Source organism: Neolamprologus multifasciatus, chromosome 7, assembly GCF_963576455.1.
Source record: "Neolamprologus multifasciatus chromosome 7, fNeoMul1.2, whole genome shotgun sequence".
NCBI lineage: Eukaryota > Metazoa > Chordata > Actinopteri > Cichliformes > Cichlidae > Neolamprologus > Neolamprologus multifasciatus.
Genome location: NC_140445.1, coordinates 46,854,455 through 46,872,530, shown reverse-complemented (window position 1 = coordinate 46,872,530; position 18,076 = coordinate 46,854,455). Strand labels below are relative to the sequence as shown.

At 42.8% G+C, this 18,076-nt stretch overlaps 1 protein-coding gene and 1 long non-coding RNA gene across 2 annotated transcripts; both read left to right on the top strand.

Annotated features, from left to right (window-relative positions):
- The first annotated feature begins 273 nt into the window (after positions 1-273).
- LOC146515144 (uncharacterized) lies at positions 274-3,405 on the top strand. The gene is made up of 2 exons (XM_085167469.1): positions 274-2,955; positions 3,050-3,405. Exons 1-2 carry the CDS (start codon positions 274-276, stop codon positions 3,284-3,286), a joined length of 2,919 nt encoding a protein of 972 aa, XP_085023595.1. The 3' UTR covers positions 3,287-3,405.
- Positions 3,406-9,342: 5,937 nt separating this feature from the next.
- LOC146515143 (uncharacterized) lies at positions 9,343-14,726 on the top strand. Its single transcript, XR_014875211.1, has 2 exons — positions 9,343-13,772; positions 13,822-14,726. It is a non-coding gene; the product is annotated as an uncharacterized LOC146515143 (long non-coding RNA).
- Positions 14,727-18,076: the final 3,350 nt, after the last annotated feature.

Here is an 18,076-nt window from a genome sequence, read left to right as displayed (position 1 = left end):
GACCAGGGCCAGCAGTGGGTGCAGGCGGATTGAGGCCGGGGGGAAAGGACGCCAGAGTACGCTTCAGGCTGTGGTTTGCCCACCTCATCAGAGCAGGGAAGTGAAAATCACACACACATACACACACCCACTGATGTAGAAAGTGTTTTACACACAGACACACACACTTTAAGACAGCACACTTTTGAGCATGTAGAGCAGATTTCTTTGTCACCAGTTGGTACATATGTACATTTAAATACTGCGCCTTATAAACTACTGCCCTTGTATAAAATGTTAGTTTGTAATCAGGAAGTAGAATTTCTTGTAGATTCCGGGGCCACCCACTCTGTACTACGCTCAGATTACCTCTCACCCCAGCCCGTGCTGGGTGAGAGGTTCACTCATTCTGTATCAGCATCAGGAACTATACAGAGAGAAACTTTCACCGTACCCCTGTATTGTGTAGACGGACAGGGTAGAAAATTCACACACGAGTTTTTGTGTTCAGACCTGTGCCCGGTCAATTTGCTTGCAAGAGATTTGATGTGCAAACTGAAAATAAGTTTAATCTCCTGCTATAATGGCATCACAATCACGCAATCTGACTATGATTATATGATGGTGAAATATGACCCCGTGACTCCAGCTTTCGCTTACGGGTGGAAGCTGGAGGAGGGGCCGCTTGTTACAGAATTCATGCAAGCGACTCGCAACTGCATGCCTCCAGATGTCTGTTTTATGGCTCCTGGAGAGTTGAGTTGCATGTCTCACTTTTCTCTGCATGGGCCTGATGACAGTTATGAGGTAGAATGGTACAGAACCGAGAATGATTTGCTAACTGTGAAATGTATGTTTTGGAGCTCCACATTTGCTGCGCTTGCGATTTCTCTCACCGATGAGCAAAGAAACATGTTTACTATGGATGCATCCGTCCCACATGTCCCCCTGGCAAAAGCTCACAGCTGCCAGTGGGAAGACATGGGAGAATTTATGCACCGGTGCTACCGCGCTTGCGATTGGGAGACTACAGAGAATCCCACAGTACTGTTTTCTCGAGAAATGAAAGCCTACAAAAAGACCATGACACGCACAGTCCAGTGTGTCCGCTCAGTTGAGCTAGTGAACATAGCTGTCGCACACTGTCTGTTTCAAACGACACCTCCTCTAAACTCCTCACACCCCCTGCTGACAGAGGTGCCTGACGGCCTGTGGGCCTCATCTAAGTATGATGTAGGCCTGATTACAGATTGTGAGCCAGTGGTAATCACTCCAAAGTCCTCGTTTAGACCATGCCAAAGACAATATCCTCTGAAACGGGAAGCCATAGAGGGGATTACTCCTGTGTTTGAATCCCTGTTAAAGGCCGGAGTAATTATCCCATGCCCCACCTCTCCGGTTCGCACTCCATTATTCCCTGTGAAGAAAATCAGAGGACCTAATGAACCTGTTGAGTGGCGGTTTGTGCAGGACTTACAAGCTGTGAACAAGGCTGTAATCCCCAGAGCCCCTGTGGTTCCGAACCCCCACACCATTTTGGCCCAAATCCCATCTGACGCTATGTGGTTTACTGTTGCTGACCTGACTAATGCATTCTTCTCTGTTCCAGTTCACCCAGATAGCCAGTTCTGGTTTGCTTTTGAGTTCCAGGGAAAGGCTTACACATTCACTCGGTTGTGTCAAGGCTACTGTGAGTCCCCCACGATTTACAATGCCGCCTTAAGAGACTCCCTGTCAGACTTGATCCTCTCCGAAGGCACAGTGTTACTGCAATATGTCGATGATCTGCTACTGTGTGCGCCCACACAAGAGCAGTGTCTGGCAGATTCTCTCACTTTACTGACACATTTGCATCACAAGGGCCACAAAGCTAGTAAGTCAAAACTGCAGTTTTGTAAAGAGCAAGTCACATTCTTAGGGCATGTGATTTCTTACAACTCCCACCAGATTTCCTCCAAGAGGGTGGAAGCTGTAATGACCATTCCAAAACCTCTCACCAAAAAACAGATGATGTCATTCCTAGGAACCACATCATACTGCCGCAATTTCATTCCACACTACTCCTCTGTGGAAGCCCCACTCACTGCACTCATTCATGGTGCAAGTCTGTCAGCCAATGATCACATTTCTTGGACACCAGAGGCTGAAGCTGCCTTCACTTCCTTAAAACAGCTGCTGCAAACAGCGCCCGCTTTAGCGCTTCCAAACCCATCCAAACCATATACACAAATGGTGGATGAAAAGAATGGTTTCATGTCCTCTGTTCTTTTACAGCAGCATGGTGATTCACTTCGCCCGGTGGGTTATTACTCTTCCAAGCTTGACCCAGTGGCTGCAGGACTGCCTGGATGCCTACGAGCAGTAGCTGCGTGTGAGAAGGCCGTGCTCGCCTCACGTGACATTGTAGGGTACTCTCCTCTGACAGTGCAGGTACCCCATGCAGTTTCTCTCATTTTGCTGGAGCAGAAAACTTCACACCTTTCTGCAGCTCGTTGGCTCAGGTACTCTTCCATACTGCTTGACATGCCCAACATCACAGTGAAACGATGCACAACACTTAACCCAGCCACTCTTCTCCCCACGCGAGAGGATGGTGAACCACACAGCTGCACTGCTGTATTGGGTGAAACTTGTACACCTCGAATTGACTTGTTAGATGTTCCCATCGACAACTCTGACATAGTGCTATATGTAGATGGCTCCTCCTCACGTGATTCACGTGGAACTAACCGGGTAGGTTTTGCTGTGTGTTCTGATCATGCCACTCTCGTTTCAGGCTCGTTGCCCAGACACTTCTCAGCACAGACTGCAGAACTGGTGGCGCTCACAGAAGCCTGTAAACTTGCGGAGAGTCAGTCGGCCACCATCTACACCGACTCTCGCTACGCGTTCGGTGTGGTGCACGATTTTGGCGCCTTGTGGAGGCACAGAAAGTTCCTGAAATCTGATGGCAAGCCCATCCTCAATGCTAACCAGGTAGCAGCGCTGCTAGATGCCATCCTTCTGCCTGCTCGCATTGCTGTAGTGAAGTGTGCAGCACACACAGGTAAAACTGATTCTGTCTCCCAAGGAAATGCCGCCGCCGATGCAGCAGCCAAAGCAGCAGCCGAAGGAGGCCTACCCTTCCAACTGGTCTTGGCACCACTGTCCACACCCAACCTCGCTGATCTTCCTGCTGTACAGTCATTTGCCTCCCAGCCAGAGAAAACTCTCTGGCGCAAACATGGCTGCACACTGGTCGAATCTGTCTGGCGATCTCCGGACGGCCGCCCATGTCTACCTAAACACTTCTTCCCCTGGTTTCTAAAATGGACACATGGGTTAGACCATGCGTCCAAAGGGGGGATGCTACAAGCAGTAACATCGCTATGGTTCACCAAAGGGTTTTCCACAGCAGCTGAGAGGTATTGTAAAAGGTGTCTCATTTGTGCGACCAACAATGTGGGACGCCCAGTACAGGTAAACACTGCAGCACACCCCCCACCAGACATGCCTTTTGACCATCTAATGATGGACTTCATTGAATTGACACCAGCCGAGGGAAAGAAGTATTGTCTGGTAGTAGTGGACATGTTCTCTAAGTGGGTAGAAGCATTCCCCACTAAAAGTGCAGACAGCAGTGCAGTGGCAAAAGCCCTCCTGTCAGATATCATTCCCAGGTGGGGCATCCCGGAAAAAATCACAAGTGATAATGGTACTCACTTTGTGAACCAGGCATTGAAGGAAATCAGCAAGCAACTAGGTTTCAAATTGCAAACACACTGTGCATATCACCCACAATCTGGAGGTGCTGTGGAGAGAATGAACAGCTCCTTAAAATCCAAGCTGGCAAAGTGCTGTGAAGAAACTGGCCTCACATGGCCAAAAGCACTTCCCCTCGTGCTGATGTATGTGCGCACGCGAGCCAGACCTCCAGCACACCTCAGCCCTTATGAGGTGTTGTATGGACGACCTGCCAGAGTGGGGGCAGAACCCCCCAAATGGACTGGCATATCCACAGAGTTGTGCAACAGCGAAATGATTGTGTACTGTCAAAATCTCTCCAGGACTCTCTCGCAGGTACACCGAGCAGTGAAAGCAGCCCTGCCCAGGCCAGCAGAAGGACCCCTGCACCCGTTCAAACCAGGGAACTGGGTGTTAGTGAAGGACTTCAGGAGGAGACACTGGAAGGCGAAGCGGTGGCTGGGCCCATTCCAAGTCCTACTGACCACACAAACAGCGGTAAAGGTTGGAGAACGAGTTACTTGGATCCACGCCAGCCACTGTAAGCTGTTTGGAGGAGAACCACCCAGAACGGAGGAGCAACTAGAAAAGACTAACGGGGCAGAATAATCCCCGCACCTCATTCAGGTAGTGGGCAGTCTACCCTCTACCTGCAACAATGCGACAAGCCAGGAAGCACCTCATCACTGGGGTAGCTCTGATGCTCTTCAGTGGGCTGATGGTTGCCCTCTGGTGGAGCCTCTGGAGAGAGCAGCAGCCAAGCACCATGCCAACATCCAAGGAGGTTCGTGCAACAGAAGGAGCAAACCACGAGATGAGAGACAAATGCCTTACTGAGTATGGCGGGTACATTGAGCTACACTATACGTATGCAACTACCCAGACTTTCAGTTTTGATCTGTGCAATGTGATAGACTGTAAAGGCTATAATGAAAGCTGGAGAGGTTATGATGTTTATTTGTGCATATTTGGACATGGCGTTCCGGGATACCAGAAGTGGTGTCCAAGTTGGAGTTTTGTGTGGTGGCACTCCAGGCCGGGGTACTGGGGAGAACAGGCAAAATCAACAGAGGGTAAGATGAAAAGTAAGAACAGTTTTTCCTTTGTTAGAGCCCAATTGGCGACTGGTACCGGCCTGAACCCATTACTGCTAACGATTAAGAACCTGAATTGGAACCCATTTTCCAGGAGACCAAACTTCCCAGGACAATGCCACGACTCCAAAGAAGACTCCTTTTATTTAATCATAGGAGTGGACCAGGCCGGTGCAGACACAATGGGCATAATAAAGATTAATCACAGTGGCACTGACAAGAGAAAGCGAGTCTCCCAAGTTGCAGCTTCCCCTATTGCAGGCTGAAGATTACACTGAGGATAGCGAAAGCGAGGATGATTGTGATGAGTGAAATTATTTTCCTGACACTGTAAGAATGATGCATATTGTGAAACCTTTTGAGTGTGCAATATGGCTGATGTAATTAACAGAATGTTAGGAAGAGAAATCCTTGGTACTAGTGATTGAGATACAATCAAGAGGGTGGGAACTGTTGTGGGATTTCTCTTTAGTGTATTGTCCTTTAATGTATTGTCTTGCTTTCATGTTACCTAGTCTAGTATGGGTGGTGGGATTTCTCTTTAATGTATTGTCCTGATGAAATGCTTTCATGTCACTTAGTTTAGTATGTCTGGTTCACACCTTATTCACGCTGGGAAACAGACAGTGAGAAACTGGTGAATGTCTCCCAGGATGGGGAAGCTCACACAGGAAGGCTTGACCCCAGAGTGGGGGAGATTCACACAGATGGTAGAGAGTCTGTCTGGTTAGAGCCAAGGTGTGAACTGAAACTGTAAAAGCCTTTTGTTCTGTGACTGTATAAAAAGGACCTGAACTGTTCATTGTCAGAGACGACTTTCAGTGCCCCCTGACTGACGTCCCTCCTTATGCATGAGATAGCTGAAATAAAGGTGTTGTTACAACTCATCGTGTCTGCAGGACTTGGTAATTGAAATTTCCACAACACAGTGCATGTATGAGGTTTGAGGTATTGACACAGTGGGCTTACACTAACAAATACTCAAAGGCTACGTTCACACTGCAGGCGAAAGCGCATCAAATCCGATTTTTTTGACCCTATGCGACCCATATCCGATCATGGTATGACAGTGTGAACAGCACAAATCTGATATTTTCAAATCCGATTCAATCAGAATTGAGCATTAAGACCTGCAGTGTGAATGTAGCCTAAGTGATACTAATACCAGTGTTGGTATCAGTACTATTGATGATTGATGCTACCAATCCGTCTACCTCTAAATCATGCTGAGTTAGACTAAACCTACTGTGCCACATGACCTGTGCACCCAATAAAATGAGGACTGAAATTATTTTTTTTTTTTTTGTGCATGGTAGGGTCTCTCCACAAATATGCAACTTCTATCTAGTGTTTGCTAATTCTCCAAATATCACCACATAGATATTTGAAAATAGCGGTGGAGGCTGACGTCGAGCACCAGCAACACAGTTTCTGCTGGTGTTCAAGGGACTACAGCAAGTTATTAACCAATCAAGCTAGCTGTAGGTAGGTTAGCACCTGCTACCATCGGATGGTATCATACTATTTGCTCTTACTCATACTTCCTGACTCCAGCCTCTCAGCAAGTACTACCTCAGTAAAGAACTGGTGGAGGTGTGTCTAAATAATTAACCAGCTCATAAATTTGTGCTCATTTTTTAGCTCTTTGCTTTGGAACCAGGCCTTTGCAGCTATAACAGAGTGAAAAACCCTAATAGCATTGGCTTTTTTTTATATCTTTGCAATGCACCTGCTGGTGTGCAGACATTGTAAACAGTGGAAAAGGCTGATTTGCTGCATATCTGTGTGAATTTGAGCTAATATTCATAACTTATGTATCAGCTCATGTATCTCCATCATGTTTTGAGGGATACAGTCTATCAGTTTTGTGGTACTATGAAATCTGACCGATCAATATCAGTAGAAAGACAAACAAGTTCTTCACAGTAGCTCATAGCCTGTAGACAGATACTGAAAGACCTTTGTAGGATCATGTTTGATCCACATTTTTGCAGTAGCAAAATATAAACCCAAATTAAAGAATAACTCAAAGCAAGTATCTTTTAACAGCACTGAGATCCACCACCATCTACCACTTTCTCCTTCTCTTAAACATCTGTCAACCACTTTTTCAGAGATCGCAAAGCAAGGGGAAAGACTTATTGTCTAGTTTTCCTTTGAGACTCAACCATGGAGGCTGCCCATTTATCTCTAGCTTGGTTTTATCAAGTCCAAAAGTCCAGCAATTACTTTTCCCCTCACCTTAGGGAGAGCAGGAAAGAGGGTTTCTGTAATCCCTGCTATTGTACAATAGGAGAGTTGTCCCTTTGTCATTTGTCCAGCTTACTTTAAAATATACTGCTCAAGTTGAAGGAGGCCACTAAGATGGATGCTTTCTGAGATACTCAGCCTGGAGGATGTCGGTTGATGTGTTGGTAGTATTTTGCACTAGAGAGACACAATTAATTAACTGGCAGTGTGTCAAGTCTCTAAACTGTGCAGAATTTAGCATCTGGTCACATCGGTAGTGCTGCTGTGTTGAGTGCGTCCAACTCTGTGTGAGTCCAACTTTGTCATTACTGTTCATTTACTACATTCTTTCTCTGCATTAAATTACATTTCTTTGTATTAACTGGTTGAAATTGTGGCTCCAGAAGGCTCTGTTTGACTGTTCACAACTGTGTCCAAAACACAGATCATTTTGTCCCCGCTTTATTGCAGGGCTAGAAGGACAGCATGATGATGAGTGAGCAGTGGCTTTTTGAGGCAGTGCCAAGTCAGATTGAAATTCAGAAGTCAGATTCCATTAACACAATGGTGTTAATGGATTCTGACTTCCATAAAGAGCTAATGGTGGTCAGTCTCTGCTACTAATTTGCATGGAGAAGGCTGTGGCGTCAAAAACACCGCAGAGAGCCATCTGGAACTACAGCTCAATTGCAGTTGCCTGGATATGCCATTAGCAATGAGTACTGCTACTGTACCAAAGCCAATCAACATCACATAAGCGTCCCACTGTGTGGAGGCGGCTAACAGGGACTTAGGCCCAGTCTCTATCTTGGTTGTTCCATCCTGTCCCTTGTGTCTTTGTTTTTCAGTTTCTCCTATAGACTCAATTAGTTAAAAAAAAATAGAAAGAGCTCAAATTAATGGATATTTATTGGTGCAGTGTATCGCTACATAGAGATAGATGGATACCAAGTCCCCAGTTTTCATTACTTAGGAAATTTGTTTGTATTTGTGAAATCTGAAGACTGCTTGCCAGGTCTATACAATTTAAAAACAGACATCAGACAAGTCTCACATTGTCTTCCTTTCATTTTCTTTTCCGGTCTATCAACTGTTTGTTCCACATAAAAACATGTCGTCAACATTTGCATTCAAAATGCTATTTTAAATGGCAACAAAAGAAAGATGCCTTAAAGTAATCCAGTCTTATTTTAATTTGTATCCAACAACTTTTATACTAATTCTAATACTAATTCTTCATCAGCCCCAAATATTTTACTTAACATATAGTACATGAGAACTCAAGGTCATCTATTGGCTAACCATACTCCCAAGGCGTATTTTGTTTTCATGGCTACTGTTGTTGAATAAATGTGTTGTTTAGCCAACACAGAGCTACACTTTTGGCATCCCAGAAAGTTGATTTTGTTCATCTGGATGCAGGATGTAGCATTTTCAGTGGGAGAGATATTGCATCACTTATCCAACTGAGACTTCTCCAGTCTCAGTTCATTCTTTTATGTTTTAACACAGCAACAGTCCATCAGCATATTGTATAAATCCTTTAAAACAGATGAATTACTTTTGATGTGGGACTTGCTTGTTAGTAAATGATTTTAAAAAAAATGCTTAACACTGTTTACAGACGGTTTTCCTTCTACACCAAGATGAAAATGCAGAACGCAAACATACTTCCCCTTCCACAAGCGGGAAATGTGCCTACTGCTCCTCTTGATCTCCTGAATCAGCTAGCAATTGAACGAACATCCACCCAGGAACAAGCACTGCTAATGTCAGTTTGCAAGCTAAATCTTAAATGCCACTCAGCTTACCTGAAAATGCCACATGGTATAGATGTTAAATTGCTGCATATGGTTGTTATTGTACAGCTGTGTAAAGGTACAGCTACCTACAGTGATTTGTGTCTCTGCTAGTGCTAGCTCAGCTGTCAGTGAAACTGCTTAAAGCTGTTCTTGTTTAACTGAGATCACCTGTTTTCTCCTTTTCAGTCATAAAAATATTAAGAATGCAAATATCAGCCTTTCATTACTTTTTCAAACCTAGCTTGGATGTTTTATGCCATAACATTTACATTTTTCCTGCTAGTGTGAATATGGCCGTGATGTTGGGCTGCAAAAATTTATAACTTATCAATAATAAGATTAAATATCAAACACTAACAACAATGTGTATTCTATATATCTATGCAGCATACATGATATTTAAACGTTTTCACATATTATTGTCATTTTACAGAAATTCTAATATTTAAAAAAACAACAGCAAATATGTTCATATCTTTTTATCTGTGTTTGAAAGCATTTCATGTATTTATTGAATCTGCAGACACTGCTGTTTAGATGATTAAAAAGACATTATAGTTGTTGTTTTATAAACTTTTCCTTTTCCATTTTCCCTCTTAGTATCTTTATAGGCTCTGTGATTTGTTTCAGCTTTATTGCGCTTGACTCACTCTGACATTCTGATTCGACCTATTGGCACTCACAGCAGAGAGTGCTGAGTAATAAAGTGCAAGCAAAGAGCAACAAGGGAAACATATGCATCTTTTTTTCAGTGCATCTTAGTTGCTACAAAGCTGCTGCTGGCATCTATATATGTACAGTAATGTATGTAGACACTGATGTGTTTATTTGAACTGGTGTCTGTATGTGGGCAGGAGCCTATGCAACAACCTTTCCAATCTTTAAGTACATATTCATGGAGAAAATATGTCAGGAATTACATTATTCTATTGCAAACACAGATTTAATTGCACTCTTTCAACGTGAGCAGATCGCAAAATAAAAAGAACAAATTATAAAGGTGCAAACTGTGACAATGTACAGAATGTTCGGTTAAAGCAGTGCAGAGCTTTGCTGCAGTCTTTTCTTTTGGCAGTGTGTGAGGCCTTATTATTGCAACAGAAGCCAGGAATCCTTAATCCACAGGGGTCTCAGTGGGAAGGAAAAGCTTCTTCAACAATCCCCGTTCTGGGAGCCTGTGGTGAAATCCAGCGATCAGTCAACCCTGAGCCCCTGAGCCTCCTGAGGGCTTGGGACTCAGGCCAGTGTTTTACAATGGCCCCTGTGCACTGAGTAAAAAGAAAGGAAGAGAAAAGCAGAGTGAGTGAGATGAAGAGACAAAGGGAGAGAAACAAAAGAGACAGAGATGCACCGATCGAGAGAGAGAGAGAAAGACAGCCAAGGTCTGTTGGGGGAAAACACCGTAACTCACATAAACACCTAAAAAATAGGCCCAGTGCTGCTGCATTCATAGAGCTGAGCTGCAACACTAGTGGGACACAAGAGTGGGTGTCAATTTTGCACGAAGCCTACACACATAGACATGTCCTAATAGTGTCTATGGGACAGTTTTGTTTCTTTAGAGGGGGGATATGAACAAAACCTCCTTTCAAACGATTTCAGCATTATTCAAGTTATCAAGATCCTTCACCACCCGACAGGAGGCCATCTTGTTAATTTCAGAACAGTGATTTAGAATCGATTCATGCAGCACTCGCCATGGAGCTCACCAGAACCCCCTCACATCATTCTGCGGTGTATCATTGAAATGCAGAATCAACCGCCACGTGGTTTTACACAGCTCATAAAATAAGAAAAGCAGCATTCTTAAAAAAAAACACGAAAGAAACAGGAAATCTTTGTCAGATTGATTGCGGGTATGAAATTAACACGCTGTTAAATGTCACTGAAATTATGAGCTGTGATGAGATTCATTTTTTTATCACTCTTATTAATCAAAATGGGGTACGGAGGATGTAATCAGTTGTCCTTTAGAAACGATAAGAAATCAACATCACTTAAAAACATTGCACCGGGCATGGCTGCATGCAGTTTTATGCACACGCTCATTTATTCAGCTCCCATTTAATGATAACCTTTGATCACAACTAACCGCGGACATCCTATTCACATGCGTGATTTCATTGTTCAAACATCCCACACTGTCTTTTTCCCAGGCACCCAAAGATTGACCCTGCATTTCTGACCACTTCATCGTGGCGGAAATAACTCCTATTCACTACAGTTTTTGTTTACATGGCTGACTAATTCATCAAGTGCTTAAAGTCACTGAAAAAGACTAAAAGTTCCCACTTTGTGAATGTGAGAATTTTCCCTTGGAAGATATCCCGGTGAGTCACATAACTAATAGGAAAAACTTATGCCCCTCACAAGAATCTGTTCATTACCGTGATTGTAATTACACGATTAAGTATTTGCAGGAGTAGAGGCCTGATGGGTGGCCATCAAAGCTCATCTGATCCTCCACCAGAGGGCACTGCGAAGTGCTCTCTTGACCTCAGAGCTCTTCTTAACTCCCCGGTAGTGCAATACTTGTATCTCAGTACTTTACCTCAGAGCTGTGTGTAGAGGCACTCAGCACAGACACACACATATACAAATACACATACATACACAGAATAATCTCAAATGTTGTCCAGCAGATTTCTGTGCTGTTTGTGTAGCTTTAACATGCAGACTGTAGGATGAAACTTTTCTTCCTTTGACTCCATACGGTAAATTGCATCATTCCGTTTCACAAAGCAAAGACGCGGATGTGCTTTGGTCTCTGCCAAAAGGAGTGTAAGAACAGAGGATGCACAAAAATCACTGAGCACACCAAAATGGATCTTTATTTTAATAATCGCCTTGTCGCACTGTGGTAAGCTTTGAGTGTATCTTTTGTGTCTGAACAAGCTCGACGCAAACACAGAAGGCATTCAAACATTTTTTAGGCTCCCAGCAGGATTCTTTAAAAGTTTTAAAAATGAATAATACCCCTTCTCCACATGGCATCCTCAGTCAGCGTTACAGAATAGAAGGCAATAAAGTAATCTCCAGTGTGCACCATCAAGCTCAGGCTTCTGCTTCTGCTGCCTAATTTTTTTTTCTTCTTTTTTTTTTTTTAAAATAAAAGCGCTGAAACATGCAGGAATGTGACAAAAGACAGGGAAAAACCTGAAACCTTTGACCTCCTTGCTTTAGCATGTCGGTATGTTTTTGGTCCATCTGGTCCCTTAAAGCAAGTCAGTGCAAAGTTGTTATGAGTGATCACTTTATTCCTATAAGCCTATAGTATGAAGCCTTCCTATTCTCATGGGAGCACCCTGTTTGAACTCTGATGGAACCTTACTAAGATACTGTGTGTTGTTTTTTTTCCTTTAATGTGGCAGCCATCTGTGTGACACTTCCATAAATAATTTGTATTTCTGTAAACAACACGTTTGTCAGTAGGATCTATATTTTTTTTCTTAAAGCATGTGAAGGCTGATTATTCAATGGTATGGCAAAGCTGTGCAGTGACCTCTGGAAAGACAAGTGTCTGAACACCCACTGCCTGACACTGAGATTGCACAATCGCAAAACATTCTTGGATATAAATATTCTGTACGTTTTCAATTCAGATACTGATAAAGTTCAACTCTGACGCAAATATTATCTCCTCGTTAGTGGGTGTAAATTAAGAGACATATGGTATGTTTTGCTTAAATACAATATACCAGAGAGGAGACTTGCAAGACTTTGGTCCACACACACACACACACAGAGGATACTATAGTGGTAATGCCAAAGCCATACCAGCTTGGACATCAGCCGAATTAACAGGAATTGGGTGTTGAGGAGCCAGGACACACTGATGCGAAGTGGGCTAAAGAAGGAGGCAGAGGACTGGTGAGTGTCAGAAACGCTGTCCAGAATGAGACAAACATCCACGAGTACATCAGGAAGATGGCCACAACTGACCACGTGCTTAGTAAATACCTCAGGCAGCAGAAACCCAAGAAAGAAGAGGAGGAACCATTGTGGAAGGACAGGCCCCTGCATGGTATGTGCCACCGGCAGATAGAGGAAGTGGCTAGAAATCCTACCAAGCTGGACTGAAAGAAAGCACAGAGGCACTAATCATGGCAGCACAGGAACAAGCTCTGAGCACAAGATCCATGGAGGCTGGGGTCTATCACACCAAGCAAGACCCCAGGTGCAGGCTTTGTAAGGATGCCCCTGAGACAATTCAGCACATACAGTGGCTTGCAAAAGTATTCGGCCCCCTTGAACTTTCCCACATTTTGTCACATTACAGCCACAAACATGAATCAATTTTGTTGGAATTCCACGTGAAAGACCAATACAAAGTGGTGTACACGTGAGAAGTGGAACGAAAATCATTAAAAATGATTCCAAACATTTTTTACAAATACATAACTGAAAAGTGGGGTGTGCGTAATTATTCAGCCCACCACCTTTTGCTGCAATTACAGCTGCCAGTCTTTTAGGGTATGTCTCTATCAGCTTTGCACATCTAGTGACTGAAATCCTTGCCCATTCTTCTTTCCAAACAGCTCCAGCTCAGTCAGATTAGATGAACAGCGCTTGTGAACAGCAGTTTTCAGATCTTGCTACAGATTCTCGATTGGATTTAGATCTGGACTTTGACTGGGCTATTCTAACACATGGATATGTTTTGTTTTAAACCATTCCATTGTAGCCCTGGCTTTATGTTTAGGGTCGTTGTCCTGCTGGAAGGTGAACCTCCGCCCCAGTCTCAAGTCTTTTGCAGACTCCAAGAGGTTTTCTTCCAAGATTGCCCTGTATTTGGCTCCATCCATCTTCCCATCAACTCTGACCAGCTTCCCTGTCCCTGCTGAAGAGAAGCACCCCCAGAGCACGATGCTGCCACCACCATATTTGACAGTGGGGATGGTGTGTTCAGAGTGATGTGCAGTGTTAGTTTTCCACCACACATAGCGTTTTGCATTTTGGCCAAAAAGTTCCATTTTGGTCTCATCTGACCAGAGCAGCTTCTTCCACATGTTTGCTGTGTCCCCCACATGGCTTGTGGCAAACTGCAAACGGGACTTCTTATGGTTTTCTGTTAACAATGGCTTTCTTCTTGCCACTCTTCCATAAAGGCCAACTTTGTGCAGTGCACGACTAATAGTTGTCCTATGGACAGATTCCCCCACCTGAGCTGTAGATCTCTGCAGCTCGTCCAGAGTCACCATGGGCTTCTTGACTGCATTTCTGATCAGCGCTCTCCTTGTTCAGCCTGTGAGTTTAGGTGGACGGCCTTGTCTTGGTAGGTTTACAGTTGTGCCATACACCTTCCATTTCTGAATGATCGCTTGAACAGTGCTCCGTGGGATGTTCAAGGCTTGGGAAATCTTTTTTGTAGCCTAAGCCTGCTTTAAATTTCTCAATAACTTTATCCCTGACCTGTCTGGTGTGTTGTTTGGACTTCATGGTGTTGTTGCTCCCGATATTCTCTTAGACAACCTCTGAGGCCGTCACAGAGCAGCTGTATTTGTACTAGAGATGGCACGATACCACTTTTTTATGTCCGATACCGATACCGATATTATAAATTTGGATATCTGCCAATACCGATATGAATCCGATATAGTGTGTTTTTTAATCAATAAAACTGTTTTTTTTTTTAATATCTTGCTGCTTTTTGTATAAGTTAATACTCAAGTTAAAAAACAACAACAACACTAAAGCTATTCTGTTATACCTGTATGTAAGTAAAAAAAAACAAAAAAAAAAACACACTGCACCCAAAATATTTCATAGATCAGCAACACTGATCAATCTAATAAAGTTAAACCTACTCCATCCTCCCTATTCTGGTATTTTAAAGAGTACTTAGCAGAAATATTAAGCAACCTAACTAATAGGGTTGCAAACTCCCAGCAAAAGAAAATAGGGAACCACCCTCCACCTCATGATGCTTAATCAATGTAATCAACTTTAATTTGATGCAGGGTGAAAAAAAATCACAGAAATAAATTATTTTTCAAGAATAATTAAATAGATTCAACATCTTTCTTCAACAGAATTTCAGAATTCACAGATGGTACTTTCCCAAAGGAAAAAGTACTATAGCTTACTAGGGTATATTAGACTTAACAGTTACTATATACAGTAATGGACTTCTATACATTTTACATCAGATTAAAACTTTGGGTGTAAGATTCAGATAATTATTAAATAATTAAAAGCTAGACATTTTAAATGAGAATAAGAAAGAAAAGTATGTCTTTGTGCCCCCTTTTCCCTGTTAATGCCCTATCGGCCCCCTTGGCTAAACTTTGCTAGATCCGCCCCTGCACAGTTACCAGCCGTCAGCTGCGTAGAAAAAGATCCTGGTCTAGAAAGTAATATTAAATAAATTCTAACAACAGCTTATCAAGCTTAATAGTGCTGCTGTTGTTCAGCTGCTGGTTTCCTCTTTCTGGTGCAAAGTGGGCCAAAAACAAAGAAGAGAGACGGACTCGCGACAGAAAAGCCGATCAGCTGATCATTAAGCAGTTTCACGATTAAAGTAGCAGCAGGAGACGGAGGGAGAGAGAGAGAGAGAGAAGAGGCAGTTGCTCTATATATCGGTTGTTAAGCTTAACGCGGGAATGCTTTACAAACATTCAGAGATGAACTTACACACTTGCTTTACTTCTCTCTGAGATAACTTCCTGGAGATGCAATGTTTGCTAGCAGGCTACAAATACGCACAGGCGCTCTATCACGTGACCACACTGCTCCGACGTGCTACGGTTATGAGCCGAGTTACACCGTGTCGCAAGTTTTGTGAGGTGCTTTTTTGATATTTAATGGATCGGATTACATTTTTTATTTCTCTCCGATATCCGATCCAGTAATTTAGGTCAGTATCGGACCGATACGTAATATCGGATCGGTCCATCTCTAATGGACCGAGTGGCTCAATCAGATCCCAGTAACAACATCCAAGATCGCTGTCCAGAAGAGCGCAGTCCTAGGAACAACAAAGATACTGCCCAGGACCCGCATGTTCCCAGGCCCGACCTTGAAGGATAAAGACCACCTGATACAGGATACATCTTACCTTTAAGATCTTAAATCTTAGCATACAACATCATACTTTGAGGTATTTTATCTTAAAGTACAACAGAGCACTCTCAGACTGGAGACTCTCAGACTTTAGTTCCTAGATTATATGAAATTAAAATGGGCGGCAGAGCATTCAGCCTTAAGACCCCTCTTCTGTGGAACCAATTCCCAGTTTGGATATGGGAAAGAGAAATGATAAAAACAAACTTTTATTAGGATTAAGCCTTTCTTTTTTGATGGAGCTTATAGTTAGGGCTGGATCAGGTGACCCTGAACCCTCCCTTAGTTACCCTGCAATATGCCGAGGCTGCTAGGGGTGGAGGTTTCTTCTTGGTAAAAGGGTTTTTTTCCTTTCAGCTTTTTCTATGTTTGCTCGCTTATAGAGGGTACTCAGATTGTTAAGGTTTTCTCTGTTTACCTTACAATATAAAGCACCTTGAGGCAACTGTTATTGAGATTTACACTATGTAAATGAATTGTATTGAGCTAAACTGATTTGAACTGAAACAACATTTTGTCTATTTAGTTCAAATTTAAAAAAACACAAGCGTAAATTTGAGTTTTTACCGATATTTCTTGAAAGGGTGCAATAACATCTTGGCATCGCCAATACTTCTAACAGCTAGTAACAATGAAAACAGGACTCAAGAGAGCAACGCAGACTCGGGAGGAAAAGCACAAAAAGCCAGACTTTACTTGGAAAAAAGGGTTTGTATATGGGTAATCAATCAGAGGGAGGAAAACAAGTCTGCCAGAGAGTGAGCAGAGGGAGGAACCAGGGAAAACAGGCAGAGTAAAAAGAAAAAAAAAACACTAGGAGACTAAGAAAAAAACAACAACAACAAAGGCTGCCTCAGTGCTTAAGACACTCCAGCTCATCTGGCACAGACAGACAGGGGAAGACACAGACCAAGTGCACAAAGTTGGTAACATGGTTAAATACAGGTGATGCACATTAGGAAAGGCGCAAAGATCACAATGGCGGGAAACACCTAAGGGCAGGAAGTGAAGTGTCTGAATCAAAGGAGGCTCGAAGTGTACAAGCATGGCTTAAGGAAATGAGAACTCACATTAGTCGGCAGCCTAGTGTGACAACAGCATATGTATGTAATTAACTTTGTGAGGTAAGTTCATAGAATAATTCAATTGTGGTGGCCTAACAGTATAATTTATATATGCATTTTTCTTCTTATTAGCTACAGCATGTTTTATTATTAAGCTCCATTTAATATTGACAAAGGCAGACTTTATTGGCTGGTCATACTAACATTGACTTTGGGGCTTTTAGAATTCCTTTTAATGTGAATTTCCTCTTCGGTGAGAGTCCACCCTGGTTATGGCAAAATCCCCATGAAGTCTTTTTTTAAGCAATTTGCATATTGCAAATTCTACTTTTGTAGAAACAAGTGTTTCATGCAGAGCTCACAGCACTTTCCCTTTTTCAGAAAAATGCCACAACACATTATTTATTGATTTCAGGTGAGAAATCAAAGAATGTTTTTTATTACTTCAAATATAAAAGCCTCACAGTCTCATAAGCTTGGACTCTTTTCTTCTTTTCCATTTTAATCACTACCTGACTAAAGAAAACTGGCAGCTTCATATGCGTTGTCTACTTCATGCTGCACATTTTCTGCTTTAAAGCTCTGCGACATTCTGAGGCCCTTCACTCACAGCAGGGGGACTCAGTGTTACAGAAACAATGTTTGCCACCCTTCCATCCTTCCTACCATTTAGCGAGTGCATATATGAGCAGCTAAACAGCCTTCCTCTTTATCAAGTGAAATAGTGCATGAAATTCAGGTTTTAGTTCTGACTACGTGCTGACTCTGGCGCGCACTTGATTGTTAGAAAGATTTCTGTCCCACTCTGTCACACGGCTTTGATGGAGAGAAAATCCAGTTTTACATGATCAGCTGTGGTTTCATGCTTTACAGTATTAAACATGTGCCCAGAAATGAGACTGGGGGAGGTTTGTAGCAAACCAAGTGTGTTTATCAGAGTGTTAAATCCTATCAAATATGCTTAGTTTCTCTTTGAATATATAGCTAATTTAACCTGGTTGATAAACATGTTGATGGTGAGGCCAGGCAACTAATGTTTTACTTCTGCTTAGTTATTTATCCCTCATTTCCCTCTAAGGTCACTTTATTAATATATTATTCAGAAGCATCATCTAAAACCTGA

Bases quoted from the DNA above. Each gene is read 5' to 3' on its own strand.
- LOC146515144 (XM_085167469.1), top strand. From the start codon at position 274: ATGTTAGTTTGTAATCAGGAAGTAGAATTTCTTGTAGATTCCGGGGCC. The intron at 2,956-3,049 runs GTAGCAGCGCTG...CTGTCTCCCAAG, and splicing joins CCATCCTCAATGCTAACCAG to GAAATGCCGCCGCCGATGCA.